Source organism: Lactuca virosa, chromosome 7, assembly GCF_052849685.1.
Source record: "Lactuca virosa cultivar CGN04683 chromosome 7, Lactuca_virosa_CGN04683_v6, whole genome shotgun sequence".
Classification (NCBI taxonomy): Eukaryota; Viridiplantae; Streptophyta; class Magnoliopsida; order Asterales; family Asteraceae; genus Lactuca; species Lactuca virosa.
In genome coordinates this window covers 80,951,938-80,971,787 of record NC_136432.1, presented here as the reverse complement: position 1 = coordinate 80,971,787, position 19,850 = coordinate 80,951,938, and the positions used below count along the sequence as shown (strand labels likewise).

Below are 19,850 nucleotides of genomic sequence, written 5' to 3'. Positions count from 1 at the left end.
AAATCATGCCAAATAGTCGGTTTTGTAACAGTGTCGGAGACCACATGTTTACCTGTAAAAAAATATTCCTATTATGATAAAAATTGTTGAGTAGGATCGATTGACTCATTACTAAGGTCAAAACTGACCCTTAATTAACGAACATTCAATCATATTCTTTTTTTTCTTCAAGGCTTCTTCATTGATGAGGGAAAATACCGGCAATAGTTAAAAAATGGGGGATATTTTCAAAATTTAGACATGAAAATGGACATTTCCAGATATAGACATGAATTCCACGGAGATAGCTCCGCGGAATCTACTGTAGCTCCGCGGAATGGCAAAATCGTAAATAAATCAGTGTAATAAAATAAAAAAAAAAAAAAAAAAACTCAAGATTCATTCCACAGAGCTACCTCCGATGAATGAACTCATTCCGCGGAGGTAGCTCCGAGGAATGGATCTTCAGATTTTTTTTTTCACATCGATTCTCCGTGGTTTATATTAATTCCACAACTAATTATTTTTAAGAAAAGATTATGATAGTATGATAATATTTTCTTGAAAACTATTAGTTGGGGAATAAATATAAACCCCGAAGAATCGATGTGGAAAAAAGAAATTTGAAGATCCATTCCTCGGAGCTACCTCCGAGGCGGAATGAGTTCATGCCTCGGAGGTAGCTCCTCGGAATGGATCTTTGAGTTTTTTTTTTTTTTAAACACTGATTTATTTACGATTTTGGCATTCCGCGGAGCTACCTCCGCGGAGTCCATGTCTATACCCGGAAACCCAATTTTTTTGTGACTATATTTTGAAAATACCCCCATTTTTTGACTATTACCGGTATTTTCCCTTAATATGAAGGTATAAGAATTCATTTGGCATAAACGGAAGTGGGGACGTGATTAAATGTGGACGTCAGGACCTGATGTCGAATCTAGGATATCCATTTTGAAGGATTAATCATTTGTTAAATACGAAAATATAAAATTTGTGAGAATCCAATGAGAGAATTCTCAACCAATCATTTTATTAAGGACGAAAATGTAAAACTTAATTCTTGGATGGGATACAATCACATATATAACACACATCTATGGTCCATTTGTTAAAGTGAGGGCTCGAATGAGATACATCCATAATATATTAGAGTGGATGCTTAACTTTTTAACATTTGCTAGAGATACCAAATTGTATTGAATTGCTTTAAATGTTGGTTTTCTTCTCACCAACATAAGTATAAAAAAAAATCGGTGTTTTTGAATGTACAAAATCCTTAAAAGACAAATGCTTCTTTATGATAACACACTTTTAGTTTCCTCGGTATCTAAACAAATAAGCTATTGTTCCTATGAATATAAATGTAATTTTGCTTAACATTATTGCACTTGTGTAGTTTGAAATAGGGGTGAGCGCGATGCAGTTCGGTGCAGTTATTGGCCAAAACCTCACCACTAACCGCAAATGCGGTTAATCCATTTTCAAAACCGGTTGGTGCGGTTATTTTTGCGGTGCGGTTAGACGGTTATTTTTGCGGTGCGGTTTTGTTTTTGTGTGTTTCGGTTATTAACCGCATGGATTTGGTGCGGTTATTTTGTGTGGTTTTTAACCGCACTTTAGAGTTCAAACTGTTTTAAGAGTTTAAACATATTACTTGTAATAATAAAAAACCATAAGGTATAAAACAATTAACTTAAATTACAAAGAACTAATATCTTAAAAACTTTAAATCACCATTAATTAACAATAAATATCATAAAATTGTCAAATTTCACCATTTTCCAAAGTTAAACATACGAAAAAACCGACACTTTTGTCTTCTACAATTTTATCATTCTTTCATCCATGAAACTTGTCTTATTTTTAATATTTAATATATTAATAATTAATAAAAAAATTGTATATAATATATGTGGTGCAGTGCGGCTTTTTTGTGGTTTTTGAAACTAATAACCGCACCGCACCACAAATTTGCGGTTTTTGAAAAACAGAGAACCTCACCATCGGTTTTTATTGCGGTTGCGGTTAATCGGTCGTGGTTTAAGCGGTTTTTACGGTTAATTTTAGTTGCGGCGCGGTTTTTGCTCACCCCTAGTTTGAAATAATAAGCTAAACAATTGACGGTCAAAATGGTTCTCCTTTTAATTCCTTCACGAAAATTTGCCAAAACTGTGATGTTTATTTATAATGGTTTTTCAATTTATTGTTGGGAGATGGTATTTCGATCGTTTATCTAATATAAATATGTCAACAAATTTAAAATAAATGAGTAAATTATATGTTTGGTCCCTTAGTGTTTACTTTAACTCGGAGCATCCGTGTGATATTCCTTATCAAATTTTTGGTCTTTGTCATAAGTTAAATGACTATGTGGCCTTATTTATTTCTTTTTTGTTTTTGTAAAAATATAAATAGGCCACCCTTTCCCCATCCAAACCTCTTCTCCAAACTTGAATAAGTGAGACCTCTCATTCACTTCTCTCATTTCAATAAACCCTAAATAATTGGACAACCATCACAGGGAACAACCAACAACAGTCAACTTCGATAATCAACACCATTCACCTTCGGCAAGACCTCATCGCCACAACATGGATAAGGGTAGGGGTGGCAATTGTTGACACGACACGAAACGAAATTGGGACGAAACTAAAATTCAAATTTGTGTTCATGTCAAGTGTAAAAAACACGATGTCGTGTCGTGTCGTGTCGTATTCGTGTTCAAAATTTGACACGAAATTGACACGATTTAACATTTATTTGTCGTGTTTTTCGTGCTATGTATGATTAAATATTAATTAAATAAACTAATTGCTATATTATGTTATTTTTTTCGTGTCGTGTCGTGTTTGTCGTTTCTTAATTAGTTCGTTTTCGTGTTAGTTGAAAAAAAAAACACGACATCGTTTCGTGTTACATAAAATATTATCGTGTTGTGTCGTGTTAGACAAAAACACGATACGATGATCCGATTTGCCACCCTTAGATAAAGGTCATCAATAAACCCATCTCCACCTATCTCTTGTGTACAATAACATCAACATCTACATCTCGCATCCCTTCTTGTCCATGTAACCCTCCGCCTCGGTGTGAATCGTTGGTCATTGACAACCCCATTACCGCCCATTTTTCGACCACTCCTCTTTCTTACTCCCCCCTTCGTCTTCCACCTTTCTTGTAACAAAATGGGTTTAGAATCTAGATATCCAACAATCCCAAACGCTGAAGAAATTTGATTCGTTGTCCTTTTGGCAAGGTTCCTACTAGATTTTTCTGGAGTTGATCCCTAAGTATTTGATTTCAATGTATGGGATTTTCTCTGGATATTCTTTTAAATATCTCTGGATTTAATTTAACTATAATAACACCCCAAGTTCATGTTTCTTTGAATTTGATTTATAGGATTTTTGCAATTTTGATTTTTCTAGATTTAATATTTCAGGTTTCTTTTCATCTTTTAACACAGAGGGGAGAAAAAGAAGGTGGAGGTTGGGTTATGGTATTTTTGCTTTGATTTTGCTTTTTTTTTTTTAAATATCTAAAACGTATAGATGTATATCACGAGATAATGTCCAAAGATATTGGGCGGAGATAATGGCCAATATTGAGGAAGGAAAGACACATGATTTCGCTTATTTCATAAAATGAAAAAGGGTTAATGTCATAAAAACCCTCAAGTTTACAGGGTTTTGTCGGTTTTGCCCAAAGTTGAAATTTATGTCCGTTTTTACCCAAACATTTTCGAAAAAATGTTCGATTTTACCCTTTTACCGGTGATAACAGGTTTCCAGGTTACCATTACATAGGGTAAAAGTGTTAAAAATTTATAAACTTAAGGGTAAAAACGTAAAAAAGCTGTAAACTTAAGGGTTTTTTTGCGAAGTTAATATAATGGTAACCTGTTATCACCGGTAAAAGGGTAAAACCGAACATTTTTTGGAAAATGTTAGGGTAAAAACGGACATAAAATTCAACTTTGGGCAAAACCGACAAACCCTGAAAACTTGAAGGTTTTTATGACATTAGCCCAATAAAAAAACAATGTAGACTCATTTTAATGTTAATAAATTATAAGTAATAAATAATAAATAAATTAGAAAATAAATAAATAAAAGCAATATAGTCATTTACGTATGACATGACCGAAAATAAAATAGAAAATATCAAAGAGATGATCCGAATTAAAAAATAAATACTTAGAAACCAAACAAACATATTATTCCGCACTATGCATAAAAACCATTTATCCAATCTATTCTCTATAAAGTTATTTAAAGACTAAGACTATGTTTGGCGTAGAAGCTGAAAAACTAGTTATTAGCTGAAATGTTAGCTGATAACTGAAAAACTATTTGTTAGCTGAAAAACTAACTGATAGCTGAAAAACTAGCTGTTAAATAAAAATCTAACAGATAGCTAAAAAGCTAGCTAATAAAAAATGTTGTTTGGTAAAACTAGCTGAAAAATATAAAATGACTTAAAAGGACATTTAAAAGAATATGTTTATATAATTAATTAAATGGTATATTTCAAAAAAATTTTAAAAACTCCTAAAAAGCTAATCTAACTAGCTTTATAAAAAACTAGCTTATAAAATACTTTTTGGTTGCCAAACATGACAATTTAAAAAAACTCGAAAAATAAACAAGTTTATCAGCTAGATGTGGCGCGTCAAACACAACCTAAAGTGGTTAAAATGTTTTGCTCTCTTTAGGTCTGCTTTCAATCTTTTATGAAACCTTTTTTTCAAAATTTTATTTTTCTTTATAAGTAATTAATGAAATTTGTAGGGATCGAACACAGACCATGTGTGTTACTATTATTTTCTTTTTAAGTTCCAAAAAAAACTACTTTTCTTAAACCGATTTCATGATTATAATATATTTTACGCAATGATATTATTTTCCACAAATTTTCTTTTGATTTATAGTAAAAAAAACAAAAGATGTAGGGATCAAACGCACATCATGATCCATAAGGCTATAAGGAGTGCGCATGTTAAGGCTCTCGCTAAACCCTCGCTAACTTCGCTATACACCACCCCTAGGTTCTCGCTATGGGGTACGCCAAAGAAGACTCGCTGCCTGAACAACGAGAAGAAAGAGAATAGATAAAGAAAAGAATTGAGGGTTTGATTAATCTTGATTGGTTGCTTTTTTTAATACTGCCGCTTTATGTGAGATACGTGGCCATTTGCAAACCAAACTTCCAATAGTTTGTTTATCATTTATTATTATTTTATTTAGAATAAGAAAACATACCAAACTTTCAATTGTTTGTTTAAATAAGTATTAAATAAATAATCATATATAACCTATAAAATAAAATGTATTAATTCATTAATAGATGTTTGTTATGGATTGTATATTAAATTATTAAGTTATTTTGGGTTTAAAAAACTACAACCTAAAATTTGAAAAAAATAAAAAAAAAGTGTTAGGAGTGTTACCACTACCTATCAAATGCTAAGAATTAAGTGCTAAGAAGGAAAAATGATGTGACACTCAAAAAACTGATGTGACAAAGTGCTAGGAGCCTAATAGTGTTACCACTCCCTTTAGCCTAAGAAGCATATGCCTTAACCATGTTTGTTGCTGTTATTTTATTTTGAACTATAAAAGAAATACATATTTTAAACCGATTTTGCGATCTTTTTATATTTTGCATAATGATATTATTTTTCAGCGAGCTGACATCACATCTCAAAAATATGTCATATTCACAAAGATTAATAAAATTCACAATGTTTGTTGTTAAAAAAAGTTAGGTAAAATTATCGTTTTTTAAATATTGTCTAAAAGTTATGTTACAAAGTAAGCTAATGGCTAAAACTATGCTTATTTTAGTTAATAACTCTTTAAAAAATTTATGATGAGCTTGATATAAACTCTTTCTCAAAGACATGGGGTGAGACTTACACATGTATGGGGTTTATTTAGAATTGGTTACTCAATATTTGATTATTTCATTTTTAGAATTTAGATGATACAAGTAAAAATATGTACTTTTAAAATGAATAAAGAAAACTTTTGGCGGTTTTAATTTCCCGGGAAGTTCTCAAATGAAAGAACGTCAGGGGACGAGGAAAAGGATGGACGCTGGTCGTTGGTCCATGGGTCCGACTTTCTCCGTCTGCACGGCGTTCCTCCTCCGTTCCACCACCGATCTTTCTCCGTCCACCACTCGCATACCTCCCTTGAGTCCCTTCCATGTTCATAACCTTTTCTCAATGGATTGTCGATGTTACTGCGAAGAATTATACCAAAAATTATGTGCAGAAAACCCTTGATTTTGCTGTTTTGATTTCTTCCCCCAAGAGGCTGCCGGAGAAATCATCCATCAACAACAAGCCAACAACGAGGACGACGACGAACAACAATAGCAAACTGATTATATGATTCCTGTACCGCCTTCCGATGAACCTTTTTACCCTTTTGGCGATTTGGATTTGGATCTATCTGACTCCGAGCTCCGTGAAACCGCCTACGAGATCTTCGCCGGGGCTTGTGGAATCCCCGGCGGTGGTAGGCTGCTGAGTTACGTTTCTCATTCAGGGAGATTATTCGATTGGATGCCACCAGGCCCTTCTTTTCAGCGGTCATTAACATTCTCGATCGGAAGCAAGGTGAAAAGATCATTGGGTTTAAATTCTCCGAAGAAGAAAAAGGGTTCAGGTTCTGCTCCGGTGAGTCCAGTGAACAAGACAAATCGGCATCCAACAATTGGTGAGATGATGAGAATTCAGATGAAGATTTCGGATGAAACCGATTGTAGGGTTAGGCCTGCGTTACTGAAAATCGCTGCTGAACTGGTAATCAATTCAATTCCTCGAACTACCTTCTTCTTTCTTTCTTCCATCATATACATTCATGTTCTACCAATTTTCGAGATTCAAGTTAATAAAACCAACATTTTGCAGGTTGGCAGGAGAATCGAATCAATAGTTTTACCCGTAGAACTTTTACACCAGTTCAAATCTTCCGATTTCCAAACTCAACACGAATACAACGAATGGCAAAGAAGAAATTTCAAAATACTTGAACTCGGATTATTGCTTCACCCCAAAATACCCCTCGACAAGAATGATTCATCTGCTCAACAACTCTCCAAAATCATACACACTGCTTATGAACATCACATGGTGACTGGAAAACACAGTGAAGAAGTTAAAACCCTTCGTGGTGTAACAAATCAGCTTGCTTGTAGATCAGGTGATGATTCCGAAATGTGTCATTGGGCAGATGGGATTCCATTGAATCTTCGGCTTTACCAATTCCTTCTTGAATCTCTTTTCGACATTGAAACCCCAACAATTATAATCAACGAAATCGATGAGATGTTAGAGTTCATAAAAAGGACTTGGGGTATTCTCGGAATTAATCAGAGGTTCCATAATCTTTGTTTCTTGTGGGTTTTATTCAATCGTTTTCTTTCCACAGGGCAAGTTGAAAACGATTTGCTTCTTGCTTGTGCTAATTTGTTGTTGGAAATTAAGGAAGATGCAGATTCTGATTCTGATTCTGATTCTGGTTTTAGTACTCAGTATTCCAAGATCTTGAATTCTACTTTAATGTTTATTTTTAAGTGGGCTGAGAAAGGGCTTTTTGGGTATCGTGAGTTTTTTTATAGAGGCAATGTTGACTTGATGCATATTGTTTTATCGATTGGGTTATTAGCAGATGAATTAATGGTAGAAAAAAGTTCATGTGATGATGATATGAGGAAAATAGTTTATGAAGCAAGTGGGAAAGTTGACACTTACATCCGATCATCAATGAAAATGGCTTTTAGTCAGGCAAGTTTTCGCCTTTTCACAATATTCTTGAAATATTGCTTATTTGTCATGTTAGAATGCTTACATGTAGAGGTGGCAAAATGGGCGGGTTGGATAATGGGTCAAACGAATCATGATGGGTTGACCCATCAACACTATTTTGCTCCATGTTTAAATAACTAACCCTAAATTGGCTTTTATAACAATGTTGATTTCAAATAACCATTAAACTTTGCACAATTCTTAAAAAATATAGTACTTGAAAATAATGATAATTTTTACTCACATTGTTTGTGTTTTTCTATTTTGACCTTATTTATTTATGCTAAAAATCATTTGATCATTGCTAAAATATATAAAATAAAACCATATTTAACAAATTGACTACCTTTCTACCTTTTAACAAAAATAACCACCAATTTCTTTACGAATGGTCCCCGCCATGAAAAACATTAAATTTATTTGAAAATCAAATCATATTTTGTAATTATATTGCAAACTTATTCATATTTAGTGTAATGATGATTTTATTTCACAAAAGAAAAAGATATGTTGTCAATTTGCAATCGACACGTTGTGAAATATATGGTCATTTTGTTAAAAAGTCAAAAAGCCGGTCAATTTACTAAAATGTAACCACCGATTTTGGTTATTTTTGTGATAATCCCTTCTATTCTTAATACTCAATCATTTAATCACGCCGATTATATCAATCTTGACATGATTTTATTTTTTTAAATTAGATAATGGAAAAGTTAATGACAAGTAGGAAATCAACAAAACGACAACAAACTAATTTCAATCAACTTCCCGCTCTATGTGTAATCGCCCAAGAAATTACCGATTTAGCCTTCACCGAAAAGGAGATTTACAGTCCAATACTAGCAAAACACCATCCCCTTCCTGTCGGTGTGGCAGTTGCAACTCTTCATTCTTGTTTTGGTCAACAAGTCAAAGCATTCATTTCAAGTATTACCGATTTGACCCCAGATGTTATACAAGTCCTCATAGCTGCTGATAAGATGGAAAAATGTTTAGTACAAATGTCTGTTGAAGATTCTTTTGATAGTGAAGATGGTGGAAAGTCAATAATTCAAGAAATGAGTCCTTATGAAACAGAGATTGTGATTGCTGATTTGGTCAAATCTTGGATTCAAACAAGAGTTGAAAGACTTACTCAATGGGTTCATAGCAATTTAAAAAAAGAGGTATGATTTCTTTTTCTGTTAGGTGGCGTTTGGTCAGCAGAATATTTCTGAAGGAATTGGAATCCAATTTCATATTCTGTTTGGTCGGCAGGAAATGATCTTGAATCCAATTCCATATGCTGTTTGGCTGACAGGAAATGAAATTTGAATCCAATTCTATATTTTGTTTGGCTGACAGCAAATGAAAATTGAATCCAATTCCATATTTTGTTTTGGCGGAAATGAAATTTGAATCCAATTCCATATTCTGTTTGGTCGACAGGAAATGAAATTTGAATCCAGTTCCATATTCTGTTTGTTTGGCTGATAGGAAATGAAATTTGAATTCAATTCTATATTTTATTTGGCTGATAGGAAATGAAAATTGAATCTAATTTCATATTCTCTTTAGTTGGTAGGAAATGGAATTGAAATATGTAAAATGACAGAATTACCCTTCTTGTTTTTTTTTTGCTTAATTTTATTTTAAAAAGATATAGCAACGTAACTTATTTGTGTATTATGACAATCCTATTTTAACTTATTTAACTATTACTATTCATTTCTTCTTTTATATAGGTGTGGAACCCAACAGTAAACCAAGGGCAATTTGGTCAATCTGTGGTGGAAGTTTTAAGAACAACTAGTGAAACATTGGAAGCATACTTTTTACTACCAATACCCCTCCATGCAGCTTTACTACCAGATTTAACAAATGGTCTCGATAAATCCGTTCAAGATTACATTTTCAAAGCAAAATCCACTTCAGGTAAATATTTTTTACAAAAAATTTCAATCTTTATATACAATTCATGTTCTTAGCTATTCTTTCCCCTTTACAGGAAGCCGAAACAAATTTCTTCCAAAAATACCCTCGTTGTCACAAATGGCTGAAAATAGAACAACAGAAGACGATTATGATTATGATTATGATGATGATTCTTGTGGTATACTACAATTATGTGTTCGTGTTAATACTTTTATCTACATTCGTAACGAATTACAAATTTTCCAAGAAAGGGTAGTCGCACAATTGAGAAGCACTGGAAGTAGAACAACTGACGAGGGCAATATTGTCAATTACTATAAAATTAGCTTCAACCTATCTTTAACCGCTTGTGAAGACGGGATTCAAGAACTCTGCGAGGTAACCGGATATAAACTCGTATTTCATGAATTAAATCATGTTTTTTGGAAGGGTTTATACATCGATGGAGCTTCATCTTCAAGAATCGAACCTTTTTTAGAAGAATTGGAAGAGAATCTTGAAAAAATAACGGGAATTGTACACGACGATAGCGTTAGAACAAGGGTAACGACGGAAATTATGAGAGCTTCATGCGACGGGTTTTTGTTGGTTTTGCTTGCCGGAGGTCATTCTCGTAATTTCACTCCTCAAGATTCCTTCAACATACAAGAGGATTTCCATCTTCTCGTCGATCTTTTCTGGTCTCATGGCGATCGATTGCCGACGGAATTGATAAGCAAATTCTCGGCTCCGGTGGAAGGTATTTTACCCCTTTTTGCAACCGACACCGAAACCCTAATCCAGCAATGTAAGGCTTTAGCGGTGGTTAAGGGTGGCCGTTTGCCGGAGGCCGGCGAGTGGGATCGGAACGACCCGAATACGATCTTGAGAGTGTTGTGTCATCGTGACGATAGGGTTGCTTTTAAGTTTCTTAAGAATAATTTTCATCTCCCGAAGAACGTTTGATGTATAGATGATCGTGTTGATTAATGATTCTGATAGGCGGCGAACGGCGGCAGTTGTACATATAAAGTTACCGGATTTGTGGTGGTTCTGGTGAACCACCGTGACAGGTTTATTCCATTTTTTTTTCTTATTGATATAATCTATTGATCGTGTATTCGTTTGGCAACAAGGTTGATGCTAACATTTAATCATTAATGAAGTAGAAAATGTTATTAGTGTATAATTTATCTGGATATTCCATAATGGAGTCCAAGTATTCCCAGTTTAGACTATCGAAGGCCTTTTTGAAATATACTTTGAAGAAAAAGACTTTGTTCTTGTTGAAAACATCGATCGTATTGAAAAAGTGGTAGAAACTAGACCATTATCAAATCAAGAAAAACATTACAATTTAGCTTGGAATATAGATATCCTGATCCTATACCTGTAGAGACTTTAAAGTGTATCTATCTCAAATAAAATGGAGAATCGAAGGCGATAGGAAGTTCACATTTTTTTTCATGGTTTTATCAATAACAACACATATCGAGTAAGAATGAATGGCTTGGTCATTAACAAAAATTGGGTTACCTACACCATCCAACATCAAGGATGAAGTACTTCGACTTTTCTCATCAAAACTCAAGGAAAATCCATCCTCGAGACCCAAGTTGTGTAGTTCTTTATTCAAAAGTCTTTCACCTTGTGATGCCTCATTCCTTGACTCATCCTTCTTGGTTTTGGAAACAAAAGAAGCTAGATGGGTTTATGGAAATAAAAATGCATTTGGTCAAGAAGGATTCACATTCAAATTCTTGAAACAATTATGGCATTGGCAAGGCTAGGTATAAGGAAGGTGGGTCCTAGGACCCACCTAATTTTTTTAATTTATCAAAACTTTCTATACAAATTTTTTAGGGATTTATCTTAAAAAAAATTAGGACCTACCTTACCTATAAAAATCTTTGAATTTGTATAGAAAAAAATATATAGAAAAATTAGTGATTTTCTACTCTAGACTCGCCACTGTTGGAACTCCTTCAAGAAGATTTAGTTTATGTTTTCAGTGAATTTGAATTCAATGGGTAGATTAGTAGGGGTTGTAACTCAAGATTTTTAACCTAAAATATCCTCTTACACGTGATCAACATCTAAGTATACTTAGATGCATATACAAAAATAATTGTATATGACCTCAATAGACTTAAAAGCAAATCCGGTCACAAATGGAGTATAGTTCTCTTTGGAGATGTTGGATTAGAGGTTGTATCACCTCCGGTTGAATGTCCATTTTAGTGAACGGGTTCCTCAACAAAAGAATTCAACTGCCAACGAGGCATTTGATAAGTATACCAACTCTATATATTCCTCTTTATCATATTCATGAAAGGCCACTATATATGTGGTTATGTCTAAAACATGTTCACTCGGTATATTTCACGCCTTCAAAAATCCTTAAAATGTTATATCACACATTTTCTATGATGACTATGCAATTTCTATTGGTGAATAGACATATATTAACTTCTCCAATCTTGCTAGGATCCTTAGGTGCTTTTAGTTGACATTGGGTTTAAAGGTAAACTTCTTAAAAAAGCAAGGTGTATGCAGGGGCGGAGCCAAGATTTTGAAATAAGGGGGGCTTACATTATAATCAAAGGCGATATACAAGCACAAAAACTACAAGACCAAAAATAAAACTTCAAAACAATCCCAAACAAATACCCAATGTTTTCTTTTTTTTTCTAGATTGGTACTTGGTAATAAGATCATTAGACGTAGGGTATATTCATCGAAAACAATCTAGTAGGCTAGTAGTTCATCGTGATCTTGAAAAAGCTTGCATGTTTAACAAACCAAAATAACAATTGAAAAGAATTGATTTATTGATACAGATATAGTTTTCTTCCTTTTTATCTATATGCAAACAGAAGCGAAAGTAGCAAAATTTTACAACAAACTTGAAAAGAATTGATTTATTGATACAGATAGTGAGCAGCGGCTACGATATGCCTATGCCTGGTAATTATTTAGGGTTTTAAATTTTATAGGATTGAGTTATGAAGATATAAATTAATACCAAACTTGTTTTTTTTTTGTTTTGTTTAAAAAGTTAATTAGTTTTAAATGAAGTTTACATGTTTCAAAATTTTAGAGATTATATTGGTGTTATTGTTATATTACTAGTTATTTGAAAGAAAAAAAAACTCGATGGCAATTACAACATAAAAAATAATGGGAGATGCTTTTGGGGTTTAGTGATCTCATATGGGCTTTGAATGGACAAGATGCAATACATAAATTAAGAGACTTAGGGGGGCTCAACACCCGCATGTCCCCCTATTGTCTCCGCCACTGGGTGTATGGCATTGTTGTCGTTGAAACTGAAATGGCCTCCATGACATGCGTATTATCATTTTAATCGACATCCTTCCCATTCATTTATTCAGGATTCCCCATTGATGCTAACATGTCGCTTGCCAAAAATTGGGAGTCCATCCTTATAAAATTCAAATATAGAATCTAGTCTTAGAAAACAAAATCTTTTAAATTGGGGGTTGACTCACTCTTATCAAATTGGTATTTGATAGCATAGTCCTTAAAAAAGACTAGGCAAAACTCAAAAGATCATTTGGGGCGGAATACCACTAATAACAAGATTTATTAGGTGTATTGGAATAAAATTCTAAGTCCAAAAGTAAATAATGGGCTTGTCGTTGGAAGCTTGAGATCAACAGATTGGAACTTCTAGTTAATTAGTGGTGGCAAATAAAATGTGAATCATCACACAATCTTTAGGCTAGATTCATTAAATCTTTACACTTTACAATCCGAACTAAGAAATTCGTGACTATCAAGCTAGGACTAAGGATCACTTTGAGGTCTATTACCAATGTTGGTTAGGAATTTTTCTATCTTGACATAAATGTGATTAACATGTTCGATAAGAAGGTAGTTTGTGGAGATAGAATCTATTGTGGCAGGATTGTTGAATTAGTTCTATCCTACCTTTCCAAAAAATCTTGAGCACCTCTACACTTGAGATGGAGAAAATATCTATTTGAATAAAGGAGTACAAATTCCAATGGTCCATGTTAGATTTGTAGAATACTCTCGTATAAATGATAAAAATATGTAGTCCTTGTTCTCCTGGTGTAATTTAAACAATGCGAGTTTGACCTATGTACCAAAATATCCTTCAAAAATGTTGTTAATATTGGGAATAAGGGATGCCTCTCAAACTTCTAGATGTGTTTTTCTATTGCTTAATGTGGATTTTATTTTTTTATGGAAGGATAGAAACGCCAAAATCTTCCAAAACAAAGTATCTTCACCACCTTTAATTCTAGAGGAATTAAAAGCAACATCATACATGTGGGTCAAAAATCAGGCAAAGAAACCTAACTTATACCGGTCATTATGGTGGTGAATATATGTTCATGGTACTCTAACTATGTGTGTTGTGTCTTTGTTCAATTCATATAACTCTTAGGTTGTTGCATTTAGGTACTTCTTTGGTTATGGTCACTTTCTTTTTGGTGTGTGATTTTGTTTTCGCTAAATAGATTATTGGATACAAGGTTTTTTTTTTTTCAATTCTATATAACATTATTTTCAAGTAGGGAACCAACTAGAGGTAAATCGTTAAGGATTGATGTTGACATATCCCTACAATAGTTTGGATATTTTTGGGTGCATACTTTTTATTCTTCTGTGTTGTGTTTGAATCAAGGATTGGAGATGTAACTTACCCTTATGTTATCTTTTCATGTACAATATCATTATTGCATGTAATGTACTGATCGATTGGGTTGGATGGGGGTAGGTATGTGATCAATCAATGTACAAATTATATACCATGTGCTCGTCATTTTGGATTTTTATAGTTTGGAAGTTTTCCACAATTTCTTCAAGGCATGTTGTTTAATTTTCATTTTCTATTTAACACTATTAGGTGTCTTCTTTCTCTTTCTATGTTATGTTTCATACTATTGCCAGTTACATGTTTGGCCTTTTAATTTCATTAATATCTCCTTGTTCTAAATAAGTATGTTGAAATTGATGAATCTAATGACGTGTTTTTCTAATCTACAAAGAATTAGAGATCTACCTTTATTTATGGGAATTCCATCTCTATGATCAAACCAAAAATCAGTAAATCACAATCCCATTGCTATAATCGGATACAATGGAGTCAGGTATGTCATCTTAGTATGTTTTTAAACAATGATCTGAAACTGACATTTTCCAGAATAACATTAACACATTTAATTAAACAAAAAATATCAGTTAGCAATATGCATCTACAGATGTGTGGATTATACAAAACATAGATCTAAAATCCGACAAAAATACAATTACTTCATGCTTACCAATTTCATATCATATAATAATGATTATAAAATATGATATTGGGTATGCGTAACTTTTTGAATCATGCACCAGGGCCTAAAAATTTTAAGGGCCCATAATTATTTTTGTACAACTAATATATATGTATACATATTTCTTGGTCGAACCCAAAAACTCCATAAAAAATATATATATATGAACATAAAGGATCTTAATTGAGCTCTTCATCTTGATTTTTAAGAAAAATCTCAATATTTATTTTTTTCTTATACCATAAATTCGAAAAAGAAAAAAAAATGTCAATCGTTTTTCAATTTTGATAATATGATTATGACTACAATTGAAATTATGGATTGTTATCTGGATGTTATCATTGCATTAAGGTTCTTATTGAAAATTCTTTGTTGGAACTTTGTAAATAAGAAAACAACTATTTGGGATTTGTCCTCGTTTTTCTTACATACTCATGGAAACATTGTATTGATTCGTCATAATCAAGATCACATCTTGATTGACTGTTGTATCCTCATGACAGACCTATATACCAATATACCAGGACAACCTCAATCTCTACACAAATTCGTGGTTATAATATGTTGTAATTCTACATTCAAATATGTTTTTTTCCTTCTAAATTGTGATTCTTGTAATACATCTATTTTAATTTTGTTTGTTTCAATTATATAGTTTGCTGTTAGGGCCGACCCTAGGAATGATCAAAGTTTTCGATGACACAGGGCCCCGAAAAAAATAGGGCCCAAAAATATCCTATTAACTTATTAACTTTATATTATATACAATGTTATTGGCGTTTTTTAAGAAAATAGTTTTAGTGCAGTTTGTTATTGGTGCGAACCTCAGTATCAAAACACCCGTTTTCGACTCTTTCTATCTTGTATTTTTTTATTTTTTTTTTCTAGTTATTTTTGTTGGTGATATATATGCATATAAACTAATAGGAACAATTTTCTCTACAACTCTTAGTGTAGCTTTGATTGGTAAGTGTTTATTTGCTTTTAGGATGACACCTAAGTTTGATTTTTATTAGGCTTTATTTTGTTGTATTCCTTTTTAATATATTCCAATAACATTATATACAATATTCATGAAATTTCTATATAAACCATTTTTTTTTTTTTTTTTCATCAGGGCCTAAGATAGGTCATGTTTGTTGTTGATTGTATACCTTTTCCATAACATTCTTGTTACCAAGATAAAACTAACAAATGTGAAATTAACTTTCATTTGCCAAAATTTTCCCAGACTCGAATTAACCTTTAATTAAGGGTATTATAAATACTTCTATAATCATAAGTTTTAGATAATTTTTCAAATTAACCTTAAGTAGATGATAAATTGCGTTTCAGATAGTTTATGTACTACCAAAATCCTCAGGTTTATATTAATACATGAAAGCCTATGAACAAAGTTTACATTTTAAGAGCATATGATATGGGCAACGAGAAATGTTATTATTGCTGATGTGACACCTTATAACCTACTCATAACAAGATGAACACCCCCCCCCCTCCTTTCTTGTTGTATCTAGTTGTGTTGCTTCTTGTTGTGGTCATTACTAGATGAAACGTGATCTTCTATTGGCTGCACAAATTCTCTCTCTCTATCTCTCTCCTCTTAACGGGTGTTATAACATGATGAGCACCACCCCCTTTTCTTGTTGCTTCTTGTTATAACACCACTTCAAGTTGCACATACCTAATAGTCTAAGGAAATCTAGTTGGCTTTGAGAAATGATGATAACAAGAAATATATTAAATATAACCATATTTAAGGTTGACTCAATAGTTAAAGGACTTTTGATAAATCATTTCAAAGGAGTTTCTCAGGTTATATTTCTATCAGTTTCAAATCTTGGGTAGTAGTACTCACATGTCTTTTGCAGGGTTTTGCATGGGTCTGGGTCAATAAAGTTGGTTCGTGTGGGATTTAGAACATGTCAAAATGGGTCGGGCCGGGTTGCGATGTCTAACACATTTATGTCCATTTTAATACTTTTATAAATCATTAATGTTATTAAATATGATTAGAGAAACCATTTTATCAAAACAATAACCTCTTTCCTTTTTAATTAAGTAGGAGACATTGTTTTTTTAATTCAGATACAACTTTTTTTAAAAATTATTTTTTTAAGAACTGAACAATTAAAAGACAAATATTAAGAGGCTATCAAAGGATTTTTGCGAAAAATTAAAGGCTACCAAACGGCATAAAAATATTGTAATAAACTAATAATGCTAATAAACTACATAAACACACTAATATAAAGAGAATTCTTACTTCTTAAAACCAAACAAGATTTCTTAAAAACGAAACCTAAAACCTTTCGATATTTCAATAATACTAAAACACCCAAAAGTTTATCATAATCTCCCCATTACGCTACAAATCAGGCTCGTTATTCCATCAACATTTCATTCATTTCAATACCTTTTTACTTTGTATTCATCTAAACGAAAACCAGTAAAATCAGTAGTATCTACTTTTTTTACCTGTACAAAAAAAGACAAAAAACCAAACCTACAAACAATGCCACCTGTCAAGACTCTTGTAACGTGACATTGCTTTCATTTTCGTGGCCCACACCAATCACACTTTGAATCCCGACAAACTTGTCACGAATATGTTGTGGCATCCCGTTTTCATCCGGATAGCTAATGTTTGACTTTGCCACGGTCAACACAAGGGCATTATCGTCATTTCCCTCTTTTAAAGATCCCGCCTTGCTGCGAAACTCTACTTCCTCGATCCCTTTTGAATACCGGGCAGCAATCTCGCCTTCTTCACCGGGGTTCGTTACATCTTCTAGAGTCAAAGCTGAGAGAGAGACAGGGGTTGACTTTGGTATTCCGAAACTACCCTTTCGGCCCAAGAAGTTGGAAACATGGTCGGTGCTGACGTGGCGCCCGAGTGGCATGATATCATTGTTGGGTTGTCGGATTTGGTATAGTACCCAAAGGCTGAAGGCTGCAAACAATGCGAACTGAAGCACGTATTTGAGCACAAGTCCACGAGGGCGATTGCTTCGTGGAGTCATCGCCAAAATGTCTATAATACCCTTCAATAATGACAAAAGTAAGAGAGCATTATGCATGGAAACCAATTATAATTAATATTTTGGAGCTATGTATATGTCCAAATAGGTCATTTTACCTACAAAAATGAAAATGTGTGCATCTTTAACATTGCTAACACTCGATATGAAATCAAACATGGTGTATGGCATTTGAGAAGAAGGAAATAAAATGAGTCAATGACAAAAATAGCCCTCCAAACGTTGTTGATGGAAAAAAAAAAAATAATGCAATGAAAGTGAATTATAAGAGATGAAATGAAATTGCAAATAAAGGGGTTCAAGATTTGTTGTTAATGCACATTTCATTGAATCTTGGATGCGATGTACTTATAGATGGATGTTTTTTTCATCAAAATTGTATTCCCCCTTTTTACTCATAACCAAATTTTGTTTCTGAAAAAGCGTACATGAAAGCATTAACTCATAAAACCACCATTTTCACAGCATAAATTCACTTTCTTTATTCATTGTTCTTATTTCATTAATCCATCGAGGTGTTTTTACAAGAAATGAAACCAAAAGAACGAAGATAACCCACATAATATGAATACATACTTGTACATATACACACACATGCAAGTAAATGAACAACAAACTGATGCAAGAAACTAAAAGATCATCACAAAAACCTTCATCAAGCATAGGGTATTAGGAATTGAATCAGAATTGTATAAGATTTCAATTCGGCCTCGATTTTTATAGAACTTTCCAAGGAATTAAACCAAAACCCTAGACTGAGTATACGCCGATACAGCAAAACCCCGAAATGAAAACCAGAAACAATATACATACCCAGTAATATTCGAACAAAACCCAGCATAACGATCACAGAATCTTGAAAACTAGACGCTGAAAGTATTAAAAAGCTGAAGATTGAAAGAAACTTTACCTTTGGAATACGAATCGAATCGAATATGATCAGACGGTTGCTTCTGAAACCAGAGGTTCTTCTCCCAAAACCCTAATCGAAATTCAATCAAGAATACTTGGTATCGATTATCAAATCTTTTGGGAAATTGGTGTTCTTGATTCCTCCCCTTTCTTTTTCTTTCGTTTTGAATTGAGAGTGAACTTTTTTGAGATTGACACTTAAAAGAAAATGATGGAGGCGTGAAGGAAAGGAAAAAATGGTAGAGAAGTCAGCGGTTAGGCAGTTGTTCCTGAAAGTACGAAACTACCCCTACGAGGATTTTGGATTATGAGGTATTCAGGTGCAAAGATTTAAAGATGTAGAGGGTGAAATTGGAAATGTATGAAAGGACGTGACTGAATTGTGCCGGCGGTGATGGCTAAAAAGAGGGGTCATGGACGTTGACTTTTTAAACAAGTAGGCAAATTTTGACTAAATAATAAATACATAAAATTGGAAGTTGAATTTTAATATTTTTATAATATATAGAAATGTTTTTTTATTAATATATTGTTTTAATATAATTAATTTGCATTAAATATTTTGATTAGAATTGAGTAGAAATAAAAAATTAGAATTGAGTAGAAAATAATTTAGCTAATACAGTATAGAAAGATAATTATCCACCATCTTATTTTTTTTATTAAACTATAAGCATAATGTAGATAAATGTTACTTCAAGTATAGAGTGACCAAAATATCTTATCTAAACAATTAGAAAGGATGAAATGTGTTTCATTAAAAAAAAAGTTTTCTTATGATTTGACATGAATACTACGACAATAAAAATAGAAACAATAAAAACGTGATTACAACAATAATCGTTGTATATACTTACAAAACTGAATTAAATGTTT

General features: G+C 32.9%; 1 protein-coding gene and 1 long non-coding RNA gene across 2 annotated transcripts; one reads left to right on the top strand and one right to left on the bottom strand.

Moving 5' to 3' along the window:
• Positions 1–5,901: 5,901 nt before the first annotated feature.
• Positions 5,902–10,919, top strand: LOC145125833 (protein unc-13 homolog). The gene is made up of 5 exons (XM_079061239.1): positions 5,902–6,793; positions 6,902–7,777; positions 8,500–8,964; positions 9,523–9,712; positions 9,786–10,919. The coding sequence occupies exons 1-5, from the start codon at positions 6,377–6,379 to the stop codon at positions 10,655–10,657; spliced, it is 2,820 nt and encodes a 939-aa protein (XP_078917365.1). The 5' UTR covers positions 5,902–6,376; the 3' UTR covers positions 10,658–10,919.
• A 6,387-nt stretch (positions 10,920–17,306) lies between these two features.
• LOC145123612 (uncharacterized) lies at positions 17,307–19,330 on the bottom strand. Its single transcript, XR_013715212.1, has 2 exons — positions 18,973–19,330; positions 17,307–18,065 (listed from the first exon to the last, which is right to left on the bottom strand). It is a non-coding gene; the product is annotated as an uncharacterized LOC145123612 (long non-coding RNA).
• Between the last annotated feature and the right edge of the window lie 520 nt (positions 19,331–19,850).